This window comes from Macrotis lagotis, chromosome 6 (assembly GCF_037893015.1).
Source record: "Macrotis lagotis isolate mMagLag1 chromosome 6, bilby.v1.9.chrom.fasta, whole genome shotgun sequence".
In the NCBI taxonomy this organism is placed as follows: domain Eukaryota; kingdom Metazoa; phylum Chordata; class Mammalia; order Peramelemorphia; family Peramelidae; genus Macrotis; species Macrotis lagotis.
Window position 1 is genome coordinate 8,600,099 of NC_133663.1, and position 23,605 is coordinate 8,623,703.

Sequence of the window (23,605 nt, forward strand, 5' to 3'; positions counted from 1 at the left end):
CTGAATCTCAGGAGAAAAGAATCTGGCTAGGGATACGGGATGGATAGGATAGTATTCAGCAGAATGAGAATACACATTTGTTAAGTTTCTTCATGCATCTTGACTTTCTTTTGGAGATAAAGCCACTCAACTCATGATAGGCCAAGGAGCTAGGAGGAATCTGTTTTGTTGTCACCTCTTTTTTTGTTGTCTTATTGTCAGGACTTAGTAGCCTGAATTGTCAGATGTGAAAATAGGCACAATTAGATACAGAGATGTATCCAATGCCATTGTTCTTTCAGATAAAACCTCTTCCATTTTAGGAATATTTTAAATGATCTAATTTCATAATAATTATCAGCAACCAATTACGCCTGTCAACAATGGAGTCAAGGTTCATTTGGGAACATGATGGCTTCCATGATGACAAAGAGACAAGTCTAGAGTCACCTAATATTACATAAGATGGAATACTAAAAAAGGACTTAGGAAGACCTCAATTCAAATCTTGCCTCAGAGACTTACTAGTTGATGATCCCAACCAAGACAATTCATTACTTACTCTCAATCTCAGTTTCTTTTTCTATAGAATCTGTTTTATGAGGCCATTTGCTTGAACTTCCCATATTCATTTATTCATAATTTCTTATTCACACACACACACACTCCACTGCAAGATCATTTGGTGGGGTCATGACTATGAGGTTCCCCAATGGGTCAATACAGAAAAAAGTCCCAGATGGAAAATATATTGTTCCATACCACAGTTGAAATCTTAGTTCCAATACCACTTCTTGACACAAGAACATGGGCATTGCTCCTTTGAATGTTGTTGTATTTTAATAATGGCAAGAAAACATTTTTGGAAGGATGAAGGTGTGATGGAATTCCCATGCTACTGTCATTGACAAGAGGCAGAAAGTGGCCCCTCCAAAAGCAGAGCCTTTAGAGAGTCTTCTGATTGGGAAATTATCACACCCCATTCAATGAGCAACTTTTGCAGATGTAGTAATATGACTTAAGTAGAGAATTAATCACAGGAAATCCATGGGCAGGAAGCAAAAAGAAAGCAATGTCTATTGTATGCACCGCCAAGGAAAGGAAACTGGGTTACTAAACCATGCCCAACCCACGACCCCAGTCAACAGGATATCTGAGGAATTGCCAAGAACCTCCATGGTCCAGGAGACTTCTTGTGCTAACGGATGATCTAGAATCTTTTCCCATAAAGTTGCAAGTCATAATCCCCAATGGACTTGTCTACTTAGAAACTGAAGCATAGAGAAATTCTTCCTTTGCTCCTTAAGGAAGCCACCAGTGTCAGAAAAAAAAATAAAAATAAAATCTGTTCATGGGTATGTAGGGAGAGCATCATGTTGTGGAAAGAGTTCTGAGTCAATTCTCAGACCTTCCATATCCCACCTGTGGAACCTATATAAAGTCCCTTCCCCTCTCAGGGCCTCAATTTTCTCAGCTATAAAATGACTTGACTAATCTAAATGATCTTCAAACCTCCTTTCAGATCCAAATCCTTTAATTAAACATATTTATAACTTCAAAAATAAGTTTCAGGTGCATTCAAGGGGCCTCAGACAAAGTGATAATAGAAGTAGTACCAAATAAAGTTACTAGACCATACGTACACATTAAATCCATAAAGGCATCTTTTTTCCCAAAAAAATTATTTGTAGGGTAGAGTAAAATTGGTTAAGATGTGGCACCATGGATAGAGCTGGTCTGGAATTATTAAGACATGAGTTCAAATTCAGCCTCAGACAATAGAGGCATGACCCTTGGAAAGTCATTTAACCTCTGTCTTCCTCAGGCACCTCAACTGTGAAATGGTATCAATCAAAACTACCTCTCAGTACTTGGAGGAAAAAAATAAATGAATATGGAAATGCTTTGCAAACTTTAAATCACTAAATAAATAAATGTAGTTGTTGGATAATTGCTATTGCAGACAGATGGAAACACTGAGGCTCAGAAAGAACTAAGGTGATCTCACTTCTAGTTAGGGTTGAGGGCCAGTGGTACAATCAACTCATCAGGAGTTTCCTCAAAGCCAGAGCATCCCACTCTTTCTAGATCTTACCTTCTCTCCCCAGAGGAAACCTTAGGACTAAGCTATGGGTTTCTTGGCATCCCTGGCTCAGCCCTCTGGTTTTGTTAGGAACTGTATAACCTAGGGTTGTCTAGCTGCAGGAATCAATGCAAACTAAAGACCTCACGAGAAAAGAAAAATAAAAGAGAAAAGAAGGAAAAGGCCCCTGGTAGTCTCTGATGAAGCTGCTTCTCTCGATACAATCTGGTAAATATTTCATTGACATGATCTGTCAGAGCTATGGGGCCTCACCAACTTCAAGGACAGGACTAAGCAAAAATGGCCTAGAAACAAGACTGGTCATTGCAGTGCTTTGAAATAGTCTAATGCATCAGCAATCACATTATTGTGGGCACTCATGCCAATGATGCCACTCACTACTGAGCATCCATCCCTTGGTTGCCTGTCCAAGGAAAACACCTCATGTCCAGATCTTCCCAAGCATTCTATCCAGTCTCATAGGAGGATTCTGGCCATTCTACCAAAATCTAGAAAATTCCAGCAGAGCACAGAAGATGCCCAGTGGTTACCCCTCACTCACAAAATATGACCACTGTGTCTTCTGTTCTGTTCACACTGTTGTAGAAAAATCTCCCTACATCAAGTCCTGGTTTCTGTATTTGGGAGGATGTTTCTGTCCAACCTAGGCTTGCCTTTCCAAGCCTCTGGGCAAGATTTATTTCCAATTCATTGAAAACTACTTAGAAACTAAAGCAAAGAGAAATTCTCCCTTTGGACCTTGACTGTTTCATGGTCAGAAGAGTAGTAGTATTAAGAAAAAATATATGTAGGCCTTAATTTCAGAAGAAAACCTGGAAATCATTAACAGATTATTTAGGTCATTTCCCCAGGGCAATCAGCTTGTCTCCCAGTCTTGTTCACTTCTGGACCCAGGTCACACACAGACCTTGCAAGATATAGATGTCAATGAATGATCTCTATAGAGAAGCCTCTAAAAAAGACTTAACAAATACTCATCTGACCAGCAAGATGTTTCATAATCTCTACCCATTTTGTGGCTAGAATTCTATATTTTACCTCAAAATGCAATGGGTAGGTTTGGATTGTGTCTATCTTGACCTTTTAATTTCTCAGTTTCTTCAGTGGAAAATGGGTAAGTAGTAAAAAATCAATTTAACAAAAATAGTACGTTATTCCCACAGAAGCTACTGAACATTTATAAAGGCTGGCATCTATTCATGTTCTTCCACACAGGTTGGAAATTTCCATGGGGTCCAAGGAGAACAGAGCTCCCTTTCTATATACATGATAATTCAAGTGTGGACTAGTAAAGGGATTTCAATGAATGGCCGTGAGCATCAACAAAAGAGAAGTATAAAATGATGATCTGTCAACAGTTATGTGTTAGGTCCCAATATGTGCCAGAAAATTTCTAGATTGCAACTCCTTTCCCCATACATCCCAGAAGGAAGTAGTTAGACTACATTAGAAAGCCATTAGAATGTAATTTAAATTATCTTAGAATGTAAGCTCTTAGAATGCAGAGAATTGCTAGTGTATGGATCCACAGGGAATACCAAGTATTTGGTTAATAACAAATATTTTTTTCACCTAATAAATAATATTTTCATTTCTTCATGCTTTGCAAACAAGTTAAAATCTAGGAAAGCTCGCCCCTTCTCTAATATAGCACGACCAGAAATATCCTAGCCAAACACCTTCTCTTTAAATGAAGCCAAGCTCCCTCGGTTACTATGTTCACCTCAGCATTTGTCACCTGGAATCCAAGAGGAAGCATTTCATAAATGCTTATTGACTTATATTGATGGCCAGCATAAGTGAAACATGGCCCTAACACAAAGGATCCCCCCTTTATTTTTTTCCCCAAACAAAGAATTGGAGAAGTACAGGGACAAGAATTGCTTGGGATGGTGGTAGGATGGCTGGACATCAGTACTGGAGACAGTACCCAGAGTCACAGTAGATATTGGACTTCGCTGGTATGATTGGTGATGTGGATGGCCAAGCATTGGTACTGGAGACAGTACCCAGAATCACAGCAGCTATTGGACTGCTCTGGAATGATGGTTGGTGATGTGGATGGCCGGACATTGGTACTGGAGACAATACCCAGAGACACAGTATCTAGTGGACTTCTCTGGCCTGATAGTTGGTGATGTGGATGGCCAGACACTGGTAATGGAGACGATACCCAGAGCCACAGTATCTACTGGACTTCACTGGCATGGTGGTTGAAGATATGGATGGCCAGACATTGGTACTGGAGACAGGAGCCAGAGAATGGTATCTATTGGACTAGTGGTTGATGATTTGGAGGTCCCGCATTTGGGCCACTCCTAAAATGCCCACTTTTCATTAAACCCATAACATCAGGGCACCAGTCATACAGATGCTCTGAAGCACCAACACTTTTCTAATAAGAAGTTTCAACCCCACTCTCTTGTCTTTAAATAGTCAGGTGACTCACCCATTTTTGAGAAGTTCTGTGGATCAAAAAAGGAAACATCAAAGATACACATTAACAGGAAACCTTTCTAGGACTTTTCAAGTCCCTCTTAATTATAATGCGACACATTTACCCAGACGTCATCATCTCCTGGCACAAATTTTTAATATTTTGTGTCTGCAATTATTGTCCTTACAGCATATAATTATGTGAGCCAATAAATATTAACACATCTAATTCAAATCCACCAGAGCAGAGATAATTCAGGGAAGGAAAAAAAAGATTCTCCACCATTAACTCCCCCACTTCTCCTGCCCAACTATGGCAAGAGGAAAGTGAGGAAGCATCTTCCCTCTATTCCTAAATAGAGAACAGACATGGAGAAAGAACACCCCCAGCCCCTTGCCATTTCCTGCATGTTCTAATTTAAGTGACTTTTACTAGCAGCACAGTGATCTCACTGAGCTTCCTTCGTGGGAGAGAGCATCTTTTGTAGAGAATGGCAGGAAACTATCATCCCAAAGGAGGGGGATCATGCCAGAGCTTATATCCTTTACTGATATTCACTTATGAAAAACTGTAAATCTGGACTCTGTGTTTACAACGTTAATGGCAAACCTTCAAGGGTTTAAGAAGGAGATGAGTTTATTTGTTCCAAAAGGGAACAGATTTATGTTCTCAATAAAACCTGATAGTTTCTGAGGGGCATGTGTAGGCAGAGACTCAATGAATTAAAGCTCTGTAAAGGGGTATGGGGAATGATGACAAAAGAGCAGGAGATCCTTTGAATTCATGGGAATCTAAAACTTTTGAAGAAATTGCTCAAAAAAAAGTATGTTTGGATTTACTGAGCTAAAACAAACTGGTATTTAGAAGATAAGCATTTGGGGAGAGAACTATTGAGGTTCACCCAAACTTCATCCAGTAAAATGTGGAAAGAGCAAAGGCTCAGAGACTGGTAGCAGCAAGAACTGGGTTGACCAACAAGTTCAATCCCCTCATTGGACAGGTGAGGAAACTGAAGTTAGGCAGGTGAATAGATTTGCTCAAGTTGTATAGGTAGAGATGGGTTTCTGATGCCAATTCCAACACTCTATCCAGTTGGCCTCTTTGATAACAGTAAATAGAGTCATAAGTCAAAAACTGAATAGAGTTTAGAAACCTACCTATAGGGCAGCCATACTATTAGAGAGTGGTTTTATTGAACTCAGGGGCTTGGACTGCCATTTACACAGCTTTAGAAGTGGATGAGTTCCTTGGCTTTCACTGGTCCTGCTGAAAAGGTGAGTTGGACTCAGTTGCCATAATATATTTCTCCAGGGGCCCAGTGATCAGTCTAGAGTAGATACTGGAAGGCACTGTCAATGGAGAAAAAGACAGTCTGGCTGGGTGTGCAGGACATAGGGTGGAACAGCCTTCTCTGGAAGGTTGACATGGAAGGTATGACTTGAGAAAAGATGAGAAGCCCAGAACCCTATTTGCATATCACCTGGGAATACAGGATAATATTTGAAATGGTCATCAAAACAGCATCACCCTTTCTATCTAGGACTGGATATCTACATATCTCTAAATCTCTACATACAAATACAGATATAGATATTTTTTCTATCACACAGATAACTGGTACTGAGGGCCACCCAGATTGGAGTGAGATAATGTTAATCTTCCCATCATCCCCGAGGCAATTCTTCATATCATCAGAGCATCTCCTGTGCAAGTGGATGTTACATAAGATGTTAACCTAGCTCCTGCGCCCTTAGAGGGAAAACAATCAATAGAATTAAAAGGCTGGAAAATTGATGCATTTTTGTCTTTTCTCTCCAATCAGTAAACTTGTGGTTGACTGATTTTTGGTAACTGAGATCATGGCCAAAGGGGATCACGGAAGGCCTACCTGCTGAGGCCTCGGCTTGTAAGGAGAGCTGCATTCTAGGTCTGCCAAGATGCTGGTCAAGGAGTCAATTTCTGCATCCAGACTGGAGCGACGCTCTTCCAGGGTCTTGCTCCCAGGGTTCACCTGCAAAGGAAGGAACCCAAGATCAAGAAAAGCACTCCAGTTTCTGGCTTGTCTGATTAAAGTTAGGCTGGCTTTTCCATTTCCTGATTCCCCCTCCCCTTTGTTGATTTTTTTCTGCTTCTAGAAGTGAATGTTGTCATCCTTGATAGAATGCAAATTCTTTGAGGGCAGGGACAATTACTGCATTTTGGGGTTTGCCTCCCCAGGAACTAGCCAAGTGCCACAGAATGGTACACTTACCCAATGCTTGCTGATTGATCAATTGAGGCAAGGTTCTCGAAGCATTTTTTTTAAAGAAAGATTTTATTTGAGTTTTACAATTTTTCCCCTAATCTCACTTCCCTCCCCCCCCCGCCCACAGAAAGCAGTCTGTTAGTCTTTACATTGTGTCCATGGTATATACTGATCTAAGTTGAATGTGATGAGAGAGAAACCATATCCTTAAGGAAGAAAAATAAAGTATAAGAGATCTCAGAATTACATAATGGGTTTTTCCCCCCCTAAATTAAAGATAACAGTCTTTGGTCTTTGTTCAAACTCCACAGTTGTTTCACTGGATACAGATGGGATTTTCCATTGCAGAGAGCCCCAAATGGTCCCTGATTGTTGCATTGATGGAATGAGCAAGTCCATCAAGGTTGATCATCACCCCCATGTTGCTGTTAAGATGTATAATGTTCTGGTTCTGCTCATCTCACTCAGCATCAGTTCATGCAAATCCCTCCAGGGCCCCTGAATTCCCATCCTTCCTCGCTTCTAATAGTACAGTAGTGTGGAAGCAAGTTCGATTAATCCCCTCCCCTTTGCTGATCTCACTCAACATTCCTCTGCCATAGGAGGAACAGTATCAATAAGGATATTCATTAGATAGAAGGGGGCGTGCTTACTCAGTCTGTGGGTGACAGAACTAAGGTGAGGTCACAAAGTCACTATCCCAGCATCCTGAATTATATGAGAAACTTGTAGAACTCTGTCACTGAACAACGAGGAACCCAGTTCTTACTGAACAAGAGCAATACGTTTCTACATTTCTTGGTTCAAAGGGACTTGTTGACTAGGGAACAGTTTGACTCAAGCATCAATGAAGCTTATTTTAAGGAAAGCTACATATGCATATAAATAAATGATATGAACATAAAATTTATGAGGATGATGAAAATTCTGTATGGTGACCTGAATTGGTAGAGGGTATTGACTCATCTCTGAATCCCCCATACAAATGAAATCATAGGTATAGTCCTTTTCTATCTACTTAGCTCTCTCTCTACACACACACACATACACACACACACAAACACACACAAACACACAACCCCAAATCTGTAAACTCTCTACCCATTGCTACCTTCTGTGCTTGGGGGCCAAAGATCTTCAAGTACTTTTAAAAACTTCCCATTCAACCCTCTCTGAGTATTCTCTTCTCTGGACTAAATATCTTTATTACTTTTATTATTTAAGGATCATGATAGGATTGAAGACCCCTGACTATTCCAGCTGCCATTGTCTAAAGGCTCTGAATGTCTCTGTCTTCTTAAGCTGGAGTGTCTAAAGTTGCTCCATGGAGGATATTTTGGTAAGAGCATTATTCACTAGTTGATTATAATTGCTGGATTTAGTCAGAATATGCCTGGCATTCAAATTGCAAGAAAGCTATCCCCAATATTCCAAAACCACTAGGCAAGGATGACAAGTCCTCATGAGGATGCATAGACTTGTGTGACACTAAACTGGGAGAATACTGAGAGCTGGAAGACTGAGGGAAGAATATCTAAAATCCAGTATATTGTCCCCCCAGTCAATCAATAAACACATGTCCATCACTGTGCTAAGCACTGGGTAAACAAAGACAAAAAGAAAGATAATCCCCTCTCTCAAGGTGCTTGCAACCTAATGTCTAATGGTGGAACACAACCCAAGAGCAAACAGCACCACATGGCAGGGTATGATGGAGGTCAGACATTCCAAGTGGGGAAGAAGGAGGGTCTGGTGCAAGGATCCCTCCTTCAATGATGGAGGGAGAGAGGGGAGTGATGAGGGGTGAGCACCAGCTAACTGCATCTCACAAGATAGGAAGTTAACCTATGATGAATTCCTCAGGCACAATGGAGACATCTCCAAAGTCCCAACAGAGCACAGCCAGGTAAAAATGAGGAAAATACATGGGAGAACTTCAAAATTATATGCAAAATGTAACTCTCAATGACTGCAGTCTCAGACATGAAGGCCCAACTGAGGTCCCCAAGAGAGGAATGAGGTTGAAATGACTGAAAAGCATTAGTAAAATGCCATGGACTGCCTGGACAGGTAGAAAGTGCAGATCAGGTGACAAGAGGCTGGATAATCATTTGTCAATGAGCATCCAAGAAAGTAGGCCAAGCTTGAGAGACCCCTCCAACTCTAGGATGTCCAAAACATAATTTTAAAGGAGACAATATAGGACATTAGGAGGGAAAACACACAACTTGGCTTTTGAGTCAGACAACCTGAGTTGTCTCAGTTCTACCTCTGAGTAATGGTGTGACCCTGGGCAAGTCACTTAACCTCTCTTGGCCTTAGTTTCCCCATTTAAAAATGCAAGATTATGAAAGGTGGCTTCAAAGACCCCTTCCATCTTTAATTTGCAGCCTTATAAGCCTGGCATTTCATGAAACTTGTCCATCCCAATGGCCAAGAAAGGTAGGGTCTAGAGTTTATTAACAGCTAAGAATGATCCTGTGCGAGGAGAGGTGCAGGTTCAAGATTCAGGATGTGGACAAGTTTGCCACTGAGAGAAACTGGAATTCCCTGATGAACTTTATATTCTCTTGATTTGCACAGATCCTCATTTCCAATATTGCTCAATATGAAAGAAAGTGATGGTGAGACTAAAGAGGGGGCATGAGTTCACACCATTCCAAAAGAAGCCCATCCAACCAGCCAATGGGACAATGGGAAACTGAGTGAGAGAAGGTTCCAGCTGACTTGAAACCCTTCAGCCAGGAACTACGATAGGGGGCCAGCAATGACTGGTCCATAGTCCTTTCTCTACCACCTCTCCCCTTGACCAGATCATAACTTGGGAGGCTCAGTCTCAAGGTAGCCTTGGAGAAGAGCCACCCACCTGCACCAAGTGGGAGCTCCTCCAATCTTGGCTGGGAAATGGGCAGTGGAAAGCAGGGAGCCCTAAGAGGGAGCCTCCCCCCCCCCATCATGGCCACTGGAGAGGCTGTCATATTGGCATACCGTATTAACTACCTCTGCCTTTCCAGCTTTTGTGAGGGTCAAATGAGATCATGCCTGGAACCTGAATGCTGATCATTTCCCCTTCTTTTCCCTCCAGTTCCACAGTGAGATACTGTGGAATCCAAGGAGTCGCAGTCCTTTCAGTTTATCTAGGAGTAGACCGAGTCCTCCAAGAGCTTAGGTGATGGACACATATTATCCTAGGTCTAGAACTAAAAGGACCCTGGAGACGGCCTGTCCAGGAAACCTGGAAACCTGTCAATTTATAAGAAATTGATAATATTTCAGTATATTTTATCTACTTTGTAATTTTATGAATTTTATTCCAAGAATTTCAAAGCATTATTCTAAGACAAGGTCTGCATATTTTATCAGACTATCAAAAAACAGCTCAACACACACACACACATACCACACCTACATACGTATACACAACACCACACACACACACACACACACACACACACTCCAACACACTTATTTCACAGAAGGAGGTCTGTCCAAGGTCACAGTCATTCATGGAATATAAGCCTTAGGGTTCCCCCAATTCATGGCCTTGGTGAGTGACCCCTGGTTATCATTCAGTTGTTTTCAGTCCACACTTCCCATGGAGGGTTTCCTGGGAAGGTTACTAGAATGGCTTGCCATTTCCTTCTCTAGTTCATTTAATAGCTAGGTGGTACAGTGGATAGAGCAGTCCCTGGAGTCAGGAAGACCTGAGTTCAAATCCAACCTCAGACACTCGACTCCCATTAGCTGTGTAATTCTTGGGCAAGTCACTTAACCTTGATTATCACACATCCAGAGTCATCTCCAGTCATCTTGATTCCTATCTGGTCACTGGACGCAGATGGCTCTGGAAGAGAAAGTGAGACTGGGGACTTGGTGCAATCCCCCTCTCTCAACTTCCCTCTCTGATGTCCTGATTTTCTTTGACTTGCCCAAGGTCACATGGCTAGTGTCTAAGGCCATATTTGAGTTCCTAGCCCTGTACTCTATCCACTGGTCCACCAGGCTGTCCACTAAAGTGACTAAAGTCTTAATAATTTGGCTCTTAATTCCATCCCCTTAAGTAGAACAATAAAGATAGATAAGAGCTAGGTTTGGAGAAAAAATAGGCTCAAATATTAGGTAGGATCTTAGGTGAACAAGATTTCACCTTCCTGGGTTTCAGTTCCATCCTCGTAAAATAAAGTGAATGGGTTACAAAGGGAGTCCCTTTGAATCCTAGACCTGTCATCCTCTGCCTGGTCTGGGCCTCTGTTTCCCCATCTGTTGAACAAGGGGGAGTGGGCTTCCTGCTGTCCAAGCAGCTAATCCAACTGGAAGCTCTCACCACCCTTCCACCTATACAATCTTCCCTCTCCTTCTCAGTGAGGGGCCAGGTCCCACAGCCCACTTGACTATCCCAGGGCAGGGATTTCAGGGCCATTTGGAACAAAGGGCAATGCCATCAAGTTTCAAAGCTAGGGCGGGGGAGGCAGATGGCAGTCAGACTCAAAAGCCCAAAGCATCCTTGCTGGCAGCTGGGGATGGGGGTCCTTATGCATCCTGGCGAGCTTTGAAGTGGTCCTAATTCCTCTGATGCACGTGGACTTTTCTTTGTGAAGAGACTCAGACAGATAATTTCTGTACTCAAAGCAATGACTGTTCCATCAAGGGCAGGCTGAGGAAAGTACATCATTAGATGGAGAGCATCATCAGAATTAAAGCATCAAAATACACTTAGATATGGTGAAAGAACACATCTAATAGCCGCACACTTAGTCCTTCTGTGCCCAAGTGACTCGGCTGAGAAAAAGGTCCAGAAGCTTCCTCTCAAGACATGAGGAAGTCTAACAGGTATTACTGAGCTAAGGGTGTTGTCAAAAGTGATTGAATGCTGCCTTGGAAAGATTGAAGCCTAGTTCAATACAAATGAGACCAACTATGCATTTCTCAAATTGCAGAAAAACGAGAGGCAACTGGATGACAGCATCTGAATGGGACAGTGGGCTGAAAAAAACCAAAGGAAAAGATAACATGGCACTGGACGGGAACTTTAGCCAATGCATTTAAAAAAAAGATCAAATCCATGATGAGAAGGCTTTATGCCAAAGGAAAAACAATCCTTTAGAGAAATATATTAGGGTTTGAGTGGACCACCATCTAAATAAATGACAAAAGGAAACCACTGACATCTCATTTTGATTTCTTGATGCATCTGGAATGATATCACCAGGAGAGGTATATACATAGATCAAAGCTCATCCATATCTTTTCAGTTTATGCAATTCATGACTATGTCTGAGGACCTAGGCAAGGTGCTACATTTTTCCCTCTAAGGTTTCTAGCACTGTGTATATAAAAGAGCACTATCTATCTGGTATCCTCTGCTCATATTACATAAATAGCTCCCTTCTTTTTCCCATTCATATATGCTTAATTTTTAATTTTTATATTGAGTACAATTTCTAATGTATTAGCCATCTTGATGTGGCCTATTCACACTCACTGTGTGTCTTTCCATTGATTCTCTGAAGATCATAATATTGTCAAGATTTTCAGAAGAACTGTATGACCAAGAAAAAAAAAGTAATGTTAAAAAGGTGAGTTTTTGTACTGGAAAGTCAAGTAGGATCAGTGAATCAACATTTCTCAAATATCTCTTCTACTCTTCTTGGGTCCATCTCCAAGTTCTGACCAAGATACGGGCTATGAAAAGCTGAGATATACTATATTCTGGTCAACAATTTTTACCACTTAGATTTTCCATTGAGGATTTTGTGCCACATTGATGAGGCTCTCTGTTCTCCAGGGACTTAATCCACTGGGAGAGATGTCATCACATCTGCTAATTATCATATCAGTCAAAAGACCTTACTCAGATGACTCCTAGTCTGGAAAGGTGGTCATGGGTCTATGGAGGTCAACCAAAGACAGTGAATTCTAGCAGATCCTCCAGAAATGTTTCAAGGAAGATCCCTTAGTAGGTTGGATCCAATGCTCAAAAACAAAACAAAACACACCTAGCCTATTTAACTCACATCAAAATCTCACTTGTTATTTTTTCTTCTAATTTTTTATTGATGTTCAGTGTTGTCGTAACAATCATTGGCAACCATTCTAATGATGACAACAATTTTTGGTGATGATATCTGACCCTTCCATGTTCTGTGATCTCCTGACTCACTTCTTGAAGAGAGTTACATGGAAGAGTGAACTTATCTGCCATCTCTAAATCTCTATCTATTTTCATTTCTTGAAGAAGAGTCAGAGTTTTCGCATTGGGGCACAAAAGTAAATGACAATTAAAAAAAAAATCCTCACCTAGTTAGGAATAAAAAGACTCATCATGAGGAGATTGGCCACTAGTGAATAACATCTTTGTCCTTGAAAAATATATCATCTCAATATAAGTAGTCCTGAGACCAGAGGAAGTTCCACAAACATCACAGGCTTCCTGCTCCCTTGTCTGCCCTCAGGATCCACCCAAGGTGCCAGAATACTCACATAGCTCCACCAACTCCACTCCTTGGGTTCAGTGGCTCAGCCCTGAAAATCTTCAACCTGACTTGCCAAGGAAGCTAAGGATCCTGTATCCGAGTCTTTGCTTCTGTATCCTTGCTCTTCCAGGCTTCCCAACGGCCCCTGGTTATATTTTGTTTTTACTTTATTTTAATGTCTCCTCCAATTAGAGCAGGACTGTCTTCCTTTATTTGTATTTTTGTGCTTAGAAAAGGTATTGGCACAGATTAGGTACTGAAAATATGCTTTATCACTCATTTCATTCCAGATAATATGAGCAAAGTTCATGTGGTTTTTATCCATCGAAGGTTTTTCAATGACATTCTTGGATGTTAGCCATTTACTACTATTATTATTTCCATTACTACACCACCACCACCATCACTGATACTTCTATTGTTATTACCATCATCACTACCCCTTTGGTATGTTAAGAGTTTCACTTATATTAGTAGAAGAGGTCTATGACCCACTTTCATTGAATTCATTTTGAGATGACATCATTGCTAGAAGGATGTGACCAGTCCTAGGGCATGCCCCATTGCTACAGAACAACAGTCTCTCTAAATCCCTCCAGAATTACTTCCTTTTATTAAGGATGGCATTCCCCTTTCCTAGCTCCATCCCTTGGTCACTTGTGAAATAACAGATTAACAATTATTCATCAATTGCTGTCCCTAGATTGATGTATGAGAAAGGTATGTGATTCTAAGATGAACCATTCAGTCCCTGCTGTAGGATGATGTTCCAAGCTCACTGTAGAGAAGGGGTCCCCAAAAGAAAAAGAGCCATGGGAACTCAGAGCTGGGAGATCCAGGACCACCTAGGGTATCTAATCCCCAAAAAGGAAATACGCAAATCTAAACAGCTTTGTTGCCATTTCTACCCAGAGATGAGAGCTCTTCCCTCAAGGAAAAGGAGACCCAACCTGACCCTCTTTCATATGGTGGCCCTTCAAGTAGCTAAAGGCAGTGTAAAAGCCCTATGTAAGGCATTCTTCCTTCAGGCTAAACAGTGCCAGTTCCTTTATCTGACCATCCTAGGATATGAGTGCAAAGAGGCCCTTCATTCTTTCCTGCTCAGGACATAATCCAGCTGCTCAAAGTCCTTCCTCAAATATGGGACCCAGAAGTCAACCCAGAATTCAGTGTGGGCTTACCAGAGCAGGTCCTGGAAGGCATACCCAGGCCCTCATTCTGGATCATCAGCCTCTCACCTCAATCTCAAATGGGATGTGGTCAAATGGTCCAGTTTCTTCTATGGCTGCCACATCATCCCATAGACTCCTGAAGAATTTCCATCCAGAGGCCCCATACCACCCCTGGAGACTGTCAAAAAAATGCTTTTCAACCACCCCATCTTGTTCTTGGGAAGGACACGATGGGGATCCAAAAGTAAGCATTAAAAGGATCTGGTGTAATTGGATCTTATTTCATGGCTCACCATGAAAGTCTGTTGAGATGTTCTTGAATCCAGGATGGTTGTGCTCCCTCTCAACATGGTGCCATCTGCCAATTTAATCAGTATGCTATCTCCAGATAAGCATCTGAGGCACTCATAAATCTTCCAAAGCAAAGGTCCAAGGTCTGAGAATTCTCTTCTGTTATAATAACTGTCAGGTTTCCTGCTGACCGAGTTCAGAAGGTTGAAGAGCCTGGCTAAATATCTGGGTATCTATACACACATACAAAGACAGACACTCTTAACTAGCCAGCCCAGCTTGTGAATGTCCTTGTCTTATTATAGATAACTAAATGGACAGAGAGATCCATAGACAGATAGATAGATATTCCTCATAAACACACTCACTCATACATACACATGCATATTATTGGTACTACATAGACATATGCAGACATGTGCACGTGCAAATATATTCCATAGTGCGTGTGTTTACATTTACATACATGTATGACTTAGCCATGCTCTTCTGGACTTGCCTGTTTCTAACTCGGTTATTAGACAATACAAATATCTATACATATATGTATAACCTATGTCTACATTTGTATATAGGCATACTTATGCATACATGCCCACATATATGAAAAAGGAGGGTCAAATCTGAATCATAAGCTAGAGGTAGAGCTAGAAGGAACATTAAAAGTCCTCCAGTTGAACCCTCTTGTATTTATAAATGTGGAAACTGAGGCCCAGGGTGGTTAGAAGCAGGATTTGAAGACACATCTCACTGCTTCATCCTCTACTCTCTGATGGGCAAAGGGGTGACATGCCTCAACTGAGATCACTTGCCAGAGGAGTGACAGACTCAAGAAGTGAGTTTTGCATGGCACAGAGTAGGCATATAATAAAGGCCAATTGATTGATTGATTAAGCCCACCCCATTCAAGATGGCCATTTGTGCTTAAACAAAACCACCACTTAGGTGACCAAGTTCTCCTCTTGAAAATGCTCTCAAATCCCATTGTGTCAAGAAATCCTGAACTTGACCTCAGTCCATGAATTCTAGATGTATTCTAGATGTTTTCATGTTCTGGAGCAATATGATTCCCCTTCCTCATCACAGCTTCCTATCTTACCTTCTCTCAACTTCATGATTCCCATATTTATAACATCAGAGAAAGACCAGTCATCAGTGAAAGAAACAAAGAAAAAGGGAATAGAAAAATGCATCCAACTGGGCAAATGTACACACATGTTTTCTTGCTGGTAAAAGGAAAGATGCAATCCAGAGGTTTGCTTTTCTTCCCACTTTTAATTTGTTATTTTAAATGCTCAATACAATTCAATAAACTACACTGAGGATGAAGGGACACTTACATTTCTTCCTCTATTGCCTCTGGGGGCCTACAGGTGATCTAGAATTTGCTCATGGACTCAAAACCTCGCTAACTTAAAATTCTCCTTAAGCCACAGGCAGCTCCAAGGAACTCAGCCAAAATAAATGATAGGAGATTTGAGAGGGAAATATAATTGATGTGGCTCCAGTGATGCTAATATGTGTGATAATATCAAGGATGACCAGAGAGGGACCCACCATTGTTCCTGCTCTGAATACAATTTAAGAGAATCCTCAGTGGACGTTAGGAGGGAAAGAAAACTCAAGCTATGGAAACTAGAGTTAAATAAGTGATTCTTTCAAGTGATAACCACGAAATTACAACCACAGATAAGTTAAAGTTCTATTTTATTGAAGAAAAGGAAAATTGGAAGGATTTCAAAATGCAAGGATGAAGAAGAATGAAAACAAAAATGGGAACCCAAGACAACATCAATCGAGGGGCTATGAAGGTCTTTACTGTAAGGTCAAAGCTAAAGGTGGAAGGGAGTGGTTAGCAGAGAGAAGACAGCTACACTTTTAGCTGGTCTAAAGTTTGTTTTGTTTTATTTGCATTTGCTCATTTTCTTTTAGTTTGAGCTGTCAACTATTTTACTGAGATCTAGTAACAAGGGATTATAGACCAAAATAAGTAAAACAATTTAGAAAGTATTTACCACCATCTGTAGTTATCAAATGGGGAGGAGGGAGAGGAAGAGACAGAGAGACAGAGATGGATATAAGAGACACAGGGGACCATAAAGGCCATTGAATCCAGTACTTTTGGTTTAAGTAAAGAAAGTTGAGATCCTGGGAGATTGAGTGATCTGTCCCTCAAGAATCAATTAAATACACCCAGACTCTCTCTCTGCATCAAGTCCACCACCCAGGCCTCTCCTCTTAGCCAAGCCAGTACAGTTAGACGTTTCTGTGGCAAGATGTCCCCAAGCTTGACCTCTTTCACCCTTTCCCTTCTGCTACTTCAGATCTCACTCTAGGTTCCCTTGCTTCAATTTGCATTCTTGACTCCATCATCTGGCATAACTACCTACACTATGACCCTTAGACACCTTGATCCTCCAAAATCAAGAATGCTCATGCCTAGGTAAAGTCTGTCATCAGCCCTCACCATTCCTGCTCCAGAATGACTGAGCATAATGGAAGAAATCCACTCCATCCAGAATGATGGTTCCCAGTGCCATCTGGATCATGCCAGAGACATAAAGTACTCAGAAAATCACAGACTTAGAACAAGAAGATGCCTTCAACGTCATCCAGGCAAATTCTCCCACTTTATATTAAAGAAAAATACATCCCAGAAAGGTAAAAATTAATTGTTTAAGCTGCAACAGTTTGGAAATGGCAGCTATGGGATTGGAATAGCTGTTCATGGACTGCTGAGTAAGCATTTTAAGGAAATCCTTATCTTACAATGATCTTCCTATCTTCCAATGATTTTACTAATACTCATATATTGCCCACAAAGAGCAATGTTTATGCCATATGATGCTACGCGAAAAAAAGACAAAATGGTAGACAAAGTCAAGGGCAAAGGACAGAATTCAGAGTGGGCAAGAGATTACAATACTGTGGTACCAGGACAACAAGAGCACCAACCTGGAGTAAAAACATCAACAGCAAAAAAAAAAAAAAAAAAAAAAAAAAATCAACAATGGGGGCAGCTAGGTGGTACAGTGGATAGAGGATTGGCCCTGGAGTCAAGAGGACCTGAGTTCAAATCCAGCCTCAGACAGTTAATAAATACCTAGCTGTGTGACCTTGAGCAAGTCACTTAACCCCATTGCCTTGCCAAAAAACAAACTAAAAAAATCAACAATGATATAAATGTAGGGAAAAGAAGACAAGCCAATCCAGTAATAAGGCTGAGAGGCAACAGATAGCAAGCTAAAGGTCTATAGATATCTTCAGAATTAAATAAGGTCTTCAATCCCTTGGTACACCTCATGGGGAAGACACGAACCACACAGTTTTAGAAGACAGAAAAAGTTGAAACTACAAAAATGGAGAGAGTAGTCACATGGGTGAGATCATTGGTAGATGGGAGCGTCTAAGGAACATAGCCAGATATGGGCATCCAACCCATACAATAACCCTGTAAGACTGGCCAGTAACTCTATGCTCCCCATTTCTGTATACTGACTCAGTGTTGTAAGGGAAAGGAAACAAGAGAGGAAGTCATATACATCTTGAACAAATAAAAACATTCTATTTTTAGCTGAGTTCTAACTGCTGTGTAGCTAACATGGGCTAAGACAGTCTGGCATGGCTTATTCCACTGCCATTTCGAAGGGGGGAGAAAAGGGAATCTGTGTGGCAAAAAATAGTTCCTCAGTGAAATCACATCAGTTCCCTCTTTCTCTCTTGATGAAACCTCAAACCCACGAGGCACAAATTCCTTAACCTCAACTATGCAAGTCAAAGGAGAATGGAGGGTGAGAGGCTGGAGTCAGCAGTACTAGCAGGAGTCTATGGCACAGTGAGCAGAGGCTTTCTTTTTAAAGGCTATAGTGCTGCCTTGGAGATGGAAGCACCGGCTAAGGGCAAGTTGACCAATTGAGTCAAAAAAATAAAGGAAAGAAGAGAGGAGGGGAGGGGAGGAGCGGAGGGAAAGAGCAGAGACAGAAGAAGAGAGGGGAGGGGAGGGGAGTGGAGAGGATAGGAAAGGGGAAGAGCAGAGCAGAGAAGAGAAGAAAAGAGAGCAAAGAGAAGAAGAGAGGAGAGAAAAGGCTGGAAATGATTCTTCTCCCCCTTTAGTCTTCCTGTCCTGTCCTTCACTCTTCCACTTCTCCACACATCTATGTCTTGACTTCATGCTTGGTTGACCCTGTAGGTGACTGCTCCCCACTCAGGTGGGCTTGACGGCCTATAAAACTCTTACAGAAGTATCACTTTTTGACATCCAAAAGTAATGCCATTCAGTGCAAAGTCTAATGAAGTGAAACATTAACAAGAAAAGTGGAATACACATATTTTCCACTATTAAACAATGATGAGATTTCATGACCCTAAGGTGTCCAGACTGCATCATCCATGAAGGATTCCTCTCTTCCTTCTAGGTTGAGTCTTATGGTGTTATAACCTAAATGCCACTTGCATTTGGACATGCATGGATACACTGTGGATTCTGTTTTAAGATGAGAGCCTCGAAGGTCACAGAAACTTAAGTCATATCAAGCTACTAGATCAGATTAGAGGTTCGCTTCATAACAGTAAGAGATTTAATCAGAACTGACTGAAATAATTATTAATGGAATAATGAATGCAAGACCATCATGTTCTTCAGAGAGTAGGGGCTCAGGCCCAAGCAAATGGAAGTAAAAAGAAACTGAGAGTGTCATTTCAGTATAGTAAGGGCTCTGGAATGACCAGATGGAAGTGGGAGGATGCTTGAAGAAAGGTACAGGACTATTGTCTGTCTGCCTCACTCTGTCTCATTCTCTTTGACTATCAGATATTCTCTTTGTGTGTGTGTGTGTGTGTGTGTGTGTGTGTGTGTATGTGTGTCTGTCTGTCTGTCTCTCTCTCTCTCTCCCATGACTTCTTCTCCATCTCCATTTCCCCCTCTTTTTTCTTTCCCCTTCTTTTTCAATAGTGAACAAAAAGACTATGCCTCTGCCCATCCTTTCACTAGGCCTTAGTGAAACCTACTGTCTCACATAGTTCTCTTTATACACTAGGTATCCAATTACTCTCCTAACCCAATCAACCATTCACCAGGCACCTCGTCCATAGAAATTGAAATTATGGAACCTTCTTTCAGGCCTGTCCACAAGGCCTTTAAGAGTGCTGGAGATGAAGCCATCATCCCTCCAATTAGCCTCTGTTACACAGTGTTTTCAAAAATTAATATGGTATCCAAGGTAACTGTGAAATGGAACATTAAATTAAAAAAAGCACTACCATCCCTAAACAATTTGTCCATGGAAGAGTTTGTGAAGGACAAATCATCTTGCTTCTAAACCTGGACTGTACTACCCAGTGCTTTTCCATTGTGCATTGTCCACTTATGTCTCCTAAAGAGAGTGAAATTGCTCCCTGCCTCATGGAATTGGAAAGAAAAATCCCTGGATTTGGAGTTAGAGAACTCCTGAGGACCATGTGGTCTGGGTCAATAAGCTTAATCACATTGAGCCTCGGGTTCTATGATGGGGGCGATGGAAACTGACTAGCTTAGAAGTTGGATCTGAGTACTTTCTTTTATTTTAATAATTGATACTTCGTTCGATATAAGTTAATGCATTGAAAAACATAATTCTGAGAGGGGTTCCCAAGGCTGCCCCATAATGACTCCCCAGGAGATCCATGATGAGAAAGGTTAGGAATAGCCTAGATTTAGAATATCCCACTCAGGCCTAAGTCCTATAACTAGCCAGACTATTCCATATTGCAGGGAGGAGTCTTGAGCTATCCAAGGTAAGTAGTAAACCTCAGAACCAGAAAGAAAACTGGGATTCAGGTTATCAGAAGCCTTACTACATGAGATGGCTCACTGCACACCAGCTTGGGTCCATTCATTGAAGAGTTCCTTGTCCCCCTGACCCCATAATTCCAATGGAGCCTGGACTCTGAAGCCAACATGGGCTTTATCCAATTAGCATTCATTAAGTCTTCCTCAGTGTCCTCAGTAAGAAAATGAGGATTGATTAGGGTTGTTGCGAAGATCAAATGAGATAAAATTGGTAAAATGGTTAGTAAAGAGCTAGACACACAGTAGGGGTTTAATGAAGTCATCTCCCCTTCCCTCCTCCTAATATGCACCAAGCATCTCCCCAGTGTACCAAGAACTGGGGAATGCAAAGAAGGGGGAAACCACAATCCCTGCCCTCAAGATGCATACATTGTAAAAGAAAAGACAACTTGGAAACAACCGCAACCTTAAAAGATATATACAAATAAATACAGAAGGTCTCACAAAGGAAGTAGAGCTTAGAGCAGGAGAGTACAGGAAAAAGGAAAAAAGTACTTGAAGATAAATGGCCAGGGACTGGGATCTGAAGAATCTTCTAAGACTCCATCAATTCTTTGTTTTTTCCTTGTTATCAAAAAATGAAATATATTTGTAATGATCTGTTTATGTCCAAAGAACAAGGGATAACTAACTAATGGCATGGTCTGTATGTTCCACACATTTCTTCAAAAGGACAGAAAGAAATCATGAAAAACAACATCCCCCCATCTTTGATGATCCCCAACCCATTGGGAAATTATAAGAAAACATGAACTAACATACAACTGGTTAAGCAAGTGGGAAAGGGTTGGGGAATCTGTCTCTTTGACTCCATTAATTCTGAAACCATTATGCTACCAATGGGCAAGTCCCATGGCTGCCTGGATCCTCTATGTGACAACCTCACACCATTCATCTGTTCATATGTGAGCATTAAGAAGCCACATTATTCTTTCCTTATATCTTTATTTTACTGAAGAGAGTGTCAAGATTTTTTTAAATTTTGCTTGATAATTTTTAGACGTTTTCAAATTCCTTTTCCTTTGTATTTTATATGACAGTTATATTTAATGTACAATCTACGTAAGTTTATGTTTTCTAAATTCTTTTTTTTTGCAAAACATGAAGTCCATGTTAGATTCTAGAAGAATAAAGATTAGCATTATGGACTACTTTTTAACATTCCTATCTTTTAAAAATAAATTCAAGTGTTCAAAACAATACCATGATAAGCTCATTTTCCATTTTTAAAATGTACTTTTAAATTTCTGACAAGAGAAAAAAGTCTCAATTTGACATTTAAAATTTTCCCTATTTTAAAATACTTATTATTTTATAACAAAATATTCACAGGAGAATTTTCATTGTGGCAAACAATTGGAAACAAAGTTGAGGCTCGTCAGCTAGAGAAAGGACCTACCAAATTGTGATCTAAGCATCAAAGCTACTGATCAGTTATTAAGCACCTCCAGTTATCTGGCCCCAGGCTAACACTTGCAAAATAAAAACATAATAAATTTAACAATCTCTGTTCTCTGGAGAATACCAATACACTGGAGGCTGCAAAGAAAGAAGGAAAGCTGTGTAGATGCCACATACAGGATGCTATCACATGCTCAATATTCAACATAACATAGATCAAACAAGGCTAGAAAGCAGTCAGTTTCCATTTAATGATAATGAACACTCTTGGGTCCCAGAGAAGAGATCATGAAAACCACAGCTCTTCATTCCAGTAGGATGGAGGGATATGCAGAAAAGGGTACACACTGTACCATGGGGTGACTATGGCCTGGGGTTTTGCTTCATCATTTTACTTTATGGTAAAAGACAGTTAAATCAGGGGAAAGGAATACAATAGGTGGGTTCACTCTGAGAGTGATCAGAGAATAGAGGCAAAAAATAAGCATTTAAAAACTGAGAATCAATAGAATTTTGATCTCCATTTAAAATGGATATATGGATATATAAATATATGTATTCATAGAAACACATATCGATATGTATAAATATATTTACACACACACACACACACACACACACACACACACACACACGTTATCTCCCTTGCAAAATGGGAGGACATTGAACTCGGGCAGGAAGCCAATCTTTCCCTGAACCTTGCCATGATAGTTCACACATAATCAGTGTTTATTCAGTAGAAATGCTTATTAACTGACACTGACTTTCTTTTTTGTTTTTTGTTTGTAGGTTTTTGCAAGGCAAATGGGGCTAAGTGTTTTGCCCAAGGCCACACAGCTAGGTAATAATTAAGTGTCTGAAACCAGATTTGAACCCAGGTACTCCTGACTCCAGGGCCGGTGCTTTATCCACTGCGCCACCTAGCCACCCCTGACACTGACTTTCAAAACCAAGCTAAGAAATGGAACCATCAGCAGAGATCTCCAACATTTGTCTCCCAGGGGCTGAGAGACCTCAATACTCCATCTGTCCTGCCAGGTCACCCTATGCCTCCAATGGCAACAACTATTTGTTAAACAGAGTGCAAAGACAGTTAACAGGACCATCTTCCTTCATCCTCCAGGAATCAGAATACCTCATTTGGTTTGATATTTATTGTGTGTGTGTTAGAAAGATCCTCCTGATCCCTCATCTCCCCATGAGACCCTCTGTATCTATCTGGCAGCCACAGACTTGAATCTCTAACAAGCAAACTAGCAGCAAGTGCCACCCCCCACTCCAATGGCAGTGGAGAGATGGCCTCTTTGGAAGTCACAGGGCGCTCCTGGGGAGATGTTCCCCAACTGAAGCATTCTAATGGGAGACCAGAGCCAGGCTTCAGCCATCCCCTCTGGATGGAGGCCATCAGGAGCCAACCTCCACAGAAGGGTTCGGCTGCTCTTCTCACCACCTTCCTGTAGTCCCTGCTCTGAACAGGGACCTCGGGTCTACTCGCTTTCCTTGTGATTTGAAGGAAGGTATAGGAAGATGATGTTCAGTCATTTCAGTTGTGTCCAACTCGACCCACTTTGGTGCTTTCTCACAAAGACACTGGACGTGGTTTGTCATTTCCTTCCCCAGTTCATTTTACAGATGAGAAATGGAAGCCCCGGATGAAATGACTTGTCCAGGGTCAT

General features: G+C 41.1%; 1 protein-coding gene across 3 annotated transcripts in view; it reads right to left on the bottom strand.

The window, feature by feature from the left end:
• The window catches only part of LPP (LIM domain containing preferred translocation partner in lipoma), a 346,149-nt gene that overhangs the window by 314,898 nt on the left and 7,646 nt on the right, over window positions 1-23,605 (bottom strand). For all 3 annotated transcript variants that reach the window (XM_074190661.1, XM_074190660.1, XM_074190662.1), the window contains exon 2: window positions 6,409-6,531. In XM_074190661.1, the coding sequence (XP_074046762.1) occupies window positions 6,409-6,531 (123 nt within the window). The remainder of the gene's footprint in view (window positions 1-6,408; window positions 6,532-23,605) is intronic.